Source organism: Strongylocentrotus purpuratus, unplaced genomic scaffold (genome assembly GCF_000002235.5).
Source record: "Strongylocentrotus purpuratus isolate Spur 01 unplaced genomic scaffold, Spur_5.0 spur5_scaffold_11, whole genome shotgun sequence".
NCBI lineage: Eukaryota > Metazoa > Echinodermata > Echinoidea > Camarodonta > Strongylocentrotidae > Strongylocentrotus > Strongylocentrotus purpuratus.
The window spans coordinates 19,293,278-19,301,229 of NW_022145596.1; the positions used below are offsets into that span (position 1 = coordinate 19,293,278).

General features: G+C 39.5%; 1 protein-coding gene across 1 annotated transcript; it reads left to right on the forward strand.

Annotated features, from left to right (window-relative positions):
- Positions 1 to 680: 680 nt before the first annotated feature.
- On the forward strand, positions 681 to 7,782 carry LOC105441515 (fibropellin-1-like). The gene is made up of 8 exons (XM_030981313.1): positions 681 to 871; positions 983 to 1,139; positions 2,774 to 3,016; positions 4,072 to 4,188; positions 4,688 to 4,801; positions 5,277 to 6,650; positions 7,253 to 7,366; positions 7,724 to 7,782. The coding sequence occupies exons 2-8, from the start codon at positions 1,019 to 1,021 to the stop codon at positions 7,780 to 7,782; spliced, it is 2,142 nt and encodes a 713-aa protein (XP_030837173.1). The 5' UTR covers positions 681 to 871; positions 983 to 1,018.
- Positions 7,783 to 7,952: the final 170 nt, after the last annotated feature.

Sequence of the window (7,952 nt, forward strand, 5' to 3'; positions counted from 1 at the left end):
TTTAGCGGATTTGAACTGGAATACACAGGTCTGTATATACTGCTTTTTATGTGAAGGATCATAAGTTAAGAAGAGAAATGGAAGAAGAAAGAGGAGGATGAAGAAGAAAAAGAAGATGGAGAAGAAGAAGAAGAGAAAGAAGAAGAAGGAGAAGAAGAATGAGAAAAGGAGAGGGAGGACGAAGAGAAAGAGGAGGAGAAGGAGGAAGAGGAGGGGGAGAGCTCGATGCAGACTGAGGAGAGTGTTGGAAGCTATTGTAGGTGAGAGAGAGAGAGAGAGACAGACAGACAGACAGACAGACAGACAGAGAGAGACAGACAGACAGACAGAGAGAGACAGACAGAGAGACAGACACAGAGAGAGAGAGAGACAGAGAGAGGGAGACAGACAGACAGAGAGAGAGAGAGAGAGAGAGAACAACATACATATTTAACTGAAAAGTTAGAAGGATCACAAATATATGAATTTCATCAACAAAGGGAATTGTTTCATTTTAATTTTAATTTGAAACACAATAAAACACATATCCAGGGATCTCGAAGCAACTGCAGCAGAGCAACATCGAATGCCTAACAAAATTACTTGGATTGATAAAGTACAAATGACTTGCCTACTGACTTTTTTAAGGAAGGTAAAAGCCTGAAATATATATAATGTCTCTGATTCTGTGATTTCAGGAGGTTGTTCTGCAGTCTCGATCCCCCTCGCAGCCGACGAGACCGTCGCCATCGAGTCTCCTCTCTACCCGACCACTCCCCTGTCTCAGGCGGCCTGTAGTTGGTCCCTGGTAGCACCCGATGGATACTATGTCGAGGTTGAATTCACCAACTTCCAACCGAGCAGCGATTCGTGTGATGACACAGCGGTAAAGGTATGGGAAATCACGAGCATTTTTTTACAATATAAGAATATAAGAATCTGATCCGACTTCATCATTCAAATTTATAATAAGATATTCTCACTAGCAAATTATTCTTTATAGGTTTATGATGGAGACGTCTCGCTATCTAGCGTTTTGATGACGGTTTGTCCTGACACGACAGCGCCATCGAATCTGATGTCGACTACCAAGACCCTGGTCATCGTTTTTGAAAGTAGTCAAGACACATCCCTCGTATTCTCTATCCAAGGCACAGCAAGTAAGCGCTTTGTGTTACTATGCCATAACGTTGGACTAAATGTTACCTGTCTTCGTTAAAGGATTGTGATCAGATTTATTCTTGATCTAAATGGTTTATATATTCTCAGGGCTTCATCTATCAAGAATAAATCGTTATTGGCTCAATCATGTAATGAAGAAGTAAGAAAATTATTCCAACTTCATTGGCAGCATTGTAGTTAGAATTTGACTGGAATATGATTTGATTTAGACATAGGTCTATCATTCTATACATACTCTAAAACAATTAACGTGAAATAAATTATAATAATAGTAATCACATTTGAACCGCTTATAACTACGATGACACTTCATTGAAACCGTCCGTACATGTGCCTCCATTTTGACAGGGGTTGATGGAGCGACCCCGGCCATTGGATTCAATTGCTAATCCGCATATAAAAGAGCACACGATCAGCTTCCGTCGCATCCTACCGGGTGTACCCAGTAAACACCTGGGTGGAGAGTGGCTAATGTAGATCAATGTCTTGCCAAAGAACATTTAGTGCCGCGGAGGGACTCGAACCGCGAACCATGCGATCTAAATTTCGGTGACATATTTACTAGACCACGACACCACTACGAGAAATATATGTTTAAAATTGTGTTCATTTTGAATACATTTTCTTCCTTTTTTTAGTAGGGGCTTCGTTAGACCAAATTGAATAGTGTGATATGGGGATGCTGACAAATGAGCCGACATTTTCTCAACAAGCGTTTAAAACAAAACAAGACAAAAATGATGGAGGCCAACAGATCGCCTCATTGTAGAATTTGCCGAAGATTCATTTCCTGGAACCAAATAATCTCTCTCTATATATATTATATACAAACCTTAATTCGTTCAACTAGTCAGAAAAACTTTAGACAGTTTGTTCTAAGTAAAACTTTGCTTATAGCATGTTTACTCTACATTTTGGCTAACGTGTAATTACTGTTTATACTGATGTATAGAGTACCGAAGCTGTGACGTCATAAAAATCTATTTTTAGAATTTCTCTTTTTTTTTCTTCATTTTCCGAAAGAGCATCAAAAATAATGTCAACATGTCGGAAACCAATTGAATCTGTTTAGTATTAGCTGAGATATAACCATCTGAATAAATATGTGTCCTATGGGAGCTCAGTGTTATTATGCTCTGGCTCCTAACCATTAGGAGCCAGAGCATATAACACTGAGTTCCTATAGGAAATATATTCATTTAGATGGTCATATCTCAGCCAACACTTAACATATTCAATTGGTTTTCGATATTTGGACATTATTTTTGATGCTCTTTCGGAAAATAAAGAAAAAATTGAGAAATTATAAAAATAGATTTTTGATGACGTCACACTTCACCACTCTATAGAGAAACTTATAGCCCTCTTCACTACTTTACAGCTATTTGCGCCCTCTATACAGCAAACAATGCCTAAACGATGACCGTTGGTCCCCAATGGTCCCCTTTTTGTTATGTTCATTGAGAACTGATTTGATGAGATAACCACCTGTCAGTGACCATGCAGGGAGGTCTAATCCCTCTTGGCCGAACTAGTGCAGATAGGCTCTAAGTATTGGCTGAAATAAAAAAATAAAAAAATAAAAAGAAAATCAACCTTTTCTCTTGTTTAGGAGTCCTACCCTGCTCTTCAAGCCCTTGCCTGTCCGGTGGATCCTGCTCAGACAAGTTACAGCTGACTCCTCCCACCTACCAGTGCACATGCACATCAGCATACGTGGGTACGCAGTGCGAGACGGAGGCCGATGAATGCGCATCCAATCCATGCAGTACGCATGCGCAACAGTGCATCGACCAATTGGACAGCTTCGAATGCGTTTGCAGTTCAGGATTCACAGGTGTCTTGTGCGAAACAGGTATATAATATGTTGTTCTATATAGTTTCTTAAAACCTTTGTATGCCTACTTATCATAAACACATCCAAATAATTCCATTTGATTATATTCTCTACCGTATAGAGTAGGGCCTACAACTCCTACATTTCCACCTTGACAATAGGCCCCCGACTCACTTCCTACTTGTCATTGGCAACGCATACATTACACTTGCTTTTCTTACCATAATGTTCATTTACCTGTGCATCCCATTTACACGTGCTATCCGTCAATTTTCAAAGGAAATTTACTAGACATTATATTATTATAATGCCGCTTGTATCATACTGATTATAATTTCCTTAGTAATAATTTCCTAAGTGATATCCATTTTTGTAGGAATATGCGATGTAATACATTTGTCATTTTTGTTTTAGTTTTTGGAAGGAGGGGGGGGGGGGGGGGGGTTAAGATGTATTTTTTTTTCAAACAATGTGTAATATTGTATGTAAGTCAATGTTATGTTTATATATATATATATATATATATATATATATATATATATATATATAAGTTGGTTTGGGAGCAACATGTGAGGGCTCACATGCCTCCGGGTAATAGTGTTGAATTTCACTTTTGTGAGCCCTGGCCCACACGTTGCTCCCTCCCTTTTCCTCTTGTATTGTTTATGTATTGCATGATCTGTCAAAATGTATTTGTATTGTGCTTTTATGATTGGCCTAATAAATAATAATAATAATAATAATAATAATAATAATAATAATAATAATAATAGTATTTTGTACAGAAGATCATGACATATATTACACGTATGAGACATCTGTGCATCTGGGTCAGGGAACATGGTCGATTTTCTTGATTTCGTTGATCACAATTAACTCATATTGAAATCACTTGGCAAACGTCCTTCATTTGGTCATGTTTGTCTGTTTGTACTTTTGAGCATTCAGTACAAGTTTGTTTGATTACATGATAATTTCTTTTCGTTAATTATTGAGATTAGTTAGATATTGCATATTATATGAAAAAATCTGCCCATTTTTTTCTTCTTCTTCATTTGCCATCAAATTTAAAGATATCAACGAATGCAGTAGTCCAGATGTGTGCTTCAATGGTGGCGTTTGTATCAATAGCGAAGGCTCCTTTGAGTGCCAGTGTGCTGTTGGTTTCATTGGACAATTCTGCGAAACGGGTAAACAGGAATATATTTTTGTTTTGTTTGTTTGCCTTTTTCTTCAATGTCTTTCCTTCAAAGTGACATTTTCATTATGATTCTTTGTTACCCTGTTACCTCTAAACAAAGTATCATTTCTTCGGTACTTTCTTTTTTGTTAGGTTGTTTGTTGTAGGTTTCCATTAAACTACATTATCTTAACCCTACAACACAAAGTGTACATCAATGGAGAAAGGCATCGTCAGTTTTTATTTCAGAGCTGCATCGCTCACCGTTATGGTTTGCATTTCTTCATAATTATGATCAGATAGGTTTACGTGGATATTCTCCTCCACTGTTGATTATCTACCGAGTAATGATAGGATGTCATTTGAGCGGCTAACTAGAACAGCTGAAGAAATGAAGTTATGGAGAATTTGTGTCTCAAGGTCTTTTTAATTGTCCAAACTATGGGACTTACAAAGATAGATATATGGAAGTGATAGAATTATTGGTATTTTCCATTTTTTGTGTCCAGATATCAATGAATGCGACGAGAACCCTTGTCAAAATGGAGGGTCATGTACGAACGAGGCGGGCGGCTTTTCCTGTGATTGTTTTCCGGGATATGAAGGTGCTACGTGTGCACAAGGTAAATTTCATCACGTTTGTAATCAGCATTCTAGATAAAACAATGAATTATAACGAAAAATCGCTAATGCAAGTCACGTGACATAGCAAAACTACATGATATTTTGTATTTTGTGTTCTTAGTTATCAATAAACCGAAAAGAATTTGAATTAAAATGATGATGAAAATTTATCTGAAAGAATGGTGACGGAAGAAGATTATCATGGTCAAGAATTTAGGAATTTAAATCCTATATGCACTAGTTTGGCAGGAGGGATTAAACCTCCCTGCATGGTCACTGACAGGCGGTTATCTCATCAAATCAGCTCTCAATCAGCTTAAGAAAAAGGGGACCATGGGGACAAATGGTCTCCGATTAGGCATTGTTGGCTATATCGAGGGCGCAAGTAGCAATAATATAAGTAGTGCAGTGGGGCTTTAAGACATTTCGACAAGGTTTTTCTTCAACTTCACCCCTTAATTGTTTAATTGACAGATACAAATGAGTGCTTGCAGTCGAACACATTATGCCAGAACGGAGGTCAGTGCGTCAATTCAGAGGGATCCTATCGCTGCGAGTGCCTTGCGACATACTCAGGACAGCACTGTCAGGAAGATGTCGACGAGTGTGCAGCTAACCCCTGTGGTAATGAAGGGACTTGCTCCAACACTTTCGGTTCCTATCTCTGCTCCTGCGCCGATGGCTTTGAAGGACTGAACTGTGAAAGGGATGTGAACGAGTGCACCCTTTCACCTTGCCTGAACTGGGGAACTTGTGTTAACACCCCGGGGTCGTACCACTGCAGTTGCTCCGAAGCGTACACGGGGGAGTTCTGTAATGAGGATGCCGATGAGTGCGAAAATGAGCCATGTTTGAACGGTGGGACCTGCACCAATACGATCGGATCCTATCGATGTGAATGCCCATCGTCTTCCACGGGGAAGAACTGTGAAGTAGACGTCAACGAATGCCTCAACAGCCCTTGCCAGAATGGTGGAAGCTGCGTAGATATTGTTGGCTCCTACTACTGCTCCTGTACGTCATACTACACTGGACAACACTGCGATGTCGACGTTCAAGAATGTGAAACAGACCCCTGTTTAAACGGAGGGACCTGTTCTAACACGGTTGGTTCTTACCATTGTCAGTGCATGCCGGGGTATGAAGGGCGCACTTGTGAGCTGGATAGGAACGAATGTGAAAACGACCCCTGCCGTAACGGTGGGAGTTGCACTAACACGGTGGGTTCGTATACATGCACTTGTCCACCATCTTACTTCGGTTATAACTGTGCCGATGACGTCGACGAATGCGATGCCGATCCTTGTTCCAACGGTGGTACATGCACCAACCTTGTCGGTTCTTATCGATGCGGGTGTACTGCTGCTTACACAGGGCAGCACTGTGAGGATGATGTTGACGAATGCCAAAGCCTCCCATGCAAGTTCGGAGGTACTTGCACAAATACCTTTGGCTCCTATGTCTGCCAATGCATCCCATCTTTCACAGGACAGGACTGTGAGGTTGACACTGATGAATGCACTACCGACCCCTGCCTCAATGGAGGCACTTGCTCTAACAGTTTTGGTTCCTACGCCTGTACCTGCACTTCATTTTACACGGGTCGGCACTGCGCGGAGGACGTCGATGAATGTGAAACCAACCCCTGTTTGAATGGAGGGACCTGTTCTAACAGTATTGGATCCTACCATTGCCAGTGCACCCAGCGATTTGGAGGACCAAACTGTGGTGCTGACGTCGATGAGTGTGAAATCAACCCCTGTATGAACGAAGGAACCTGTTCTAATTTCCATGGGACGTATCAATGTGAATGCAGGGGCCTGTTCGCTGGGCCACATTGCGAAGAAGGTAGTTATCTTTTTGTTCTTCCCAACTCTGATCATAGTGAAAAATAATGATCAGCGAAATTTCAAGAAAAATCGAGTTCATGAATTGTCATTATGTGTCTAAGCATTTTATTAAGGCGGCCATTGTTTTATAGAAAATAATTATATTGGTTCTATGGTTCACCTGAATATTATCTTAAATTTCAACCTCACAATTGTGACCCAGAGCAAAAAGTATCTTTATACAAAAGGATGCAGATTCTTTATTTAACCACAACGACATTTCAATTATTATCTGAGAGAATTTAATTAGATAGATAGATTTAAGTCGTATGCCATCCAGTCGCCCATGATATATTTTTTACCCAAAACTTTATATTACTTTGGAAATCTGTTTTGACAGATTTAATCTTTTTGACCGTCAGTCTCGTGAACCTTCCGACGAGTGGTTAGATTGTCCACGAGAATGAGACCGTTGTTTAAACCTTAGGATTAGAAGGGCTTTGATTCTTTAGAATAATATGAAGGTCCAGGATGAAACTTCCCATAATCCTTCGATCAAGTGAAGAGTCCCGGTCTGACCGGGTCTATTATTCAATGCTGCCGTTTTTGTTTATCCCACAGACGTGGACGAATGTCTAGGAAACCCCTGTCACAATGGAGGTACTTGTCGCAACAGTTACGGCGGATTCGTGTGTACTTGTCCAGATACCCTGACTGGTCCAACATGTGAAAACGGTCAGTACCAAACAAATTTATGTTTCAAAATGTCTATATCTGGTTCAAACCGACAAGACAAATGATCCATAATCCACCTTTTCCTTTCGTAACACAGAAACTTTACACCATTTTCAATGCAACTTCCTATCAACATGATTTAATGATACTCTATGTATCCTCATTTGTTGTGTGGACTACTTTATAATATCGATTTGTAAGCCTTTAATATGGTGAATAGTTTCATACCAATAGTCGAGACTATTTCACTTCCCACAATCTTCCTTAAAAAAGAAATGCTATTACAAAATAGTTAGAAGTAGAATTCACTTGATTAACATGTAAACGTTAATCAATTATTCTGAATCATTTTTGAAGGCCTTGATGTACTCTGTTGCCCAGAAATTTGGAATACGTTCTTGATGAAACGCTTTTGACAATATGATTTATTCTTGACAAACAAAGTTTAAAGCTTATCATAACTTTATTGAACACAGTGACTGCCCAATAAAGATAGATCAATAACGTTCTGAGAAAGTATCAACTTCATCTTTCAAGAATATTTCATAATGTCACAATCATTTCATGAAAAGGAGCAATAATTTTT

Bases quoted from the DNA above. Each gene is read 5' to 3' on its own strand.
- LOC105441515 (XM_030981313.1), top strand. From the start codon at position 1,019: ATGACGGTTTGTCCTGACACGACAGCGCCATCGAATCTGATGTCGACT. The intron at 6,651-7,252 runs GTAGTTATCTTT...TTTATCCCACAG, and splicing joins TGGGCCACATTGCGAAGAAG to ACGTGGACGAATGTCTAGGA. The intron at 7,367-7,723 runs GTCAGTACCAAA...TCATTTTTGAAG, and splicing joins TGGTCCAACATGTGAAAACG to GCCTTGATGTACTCTGTTGC.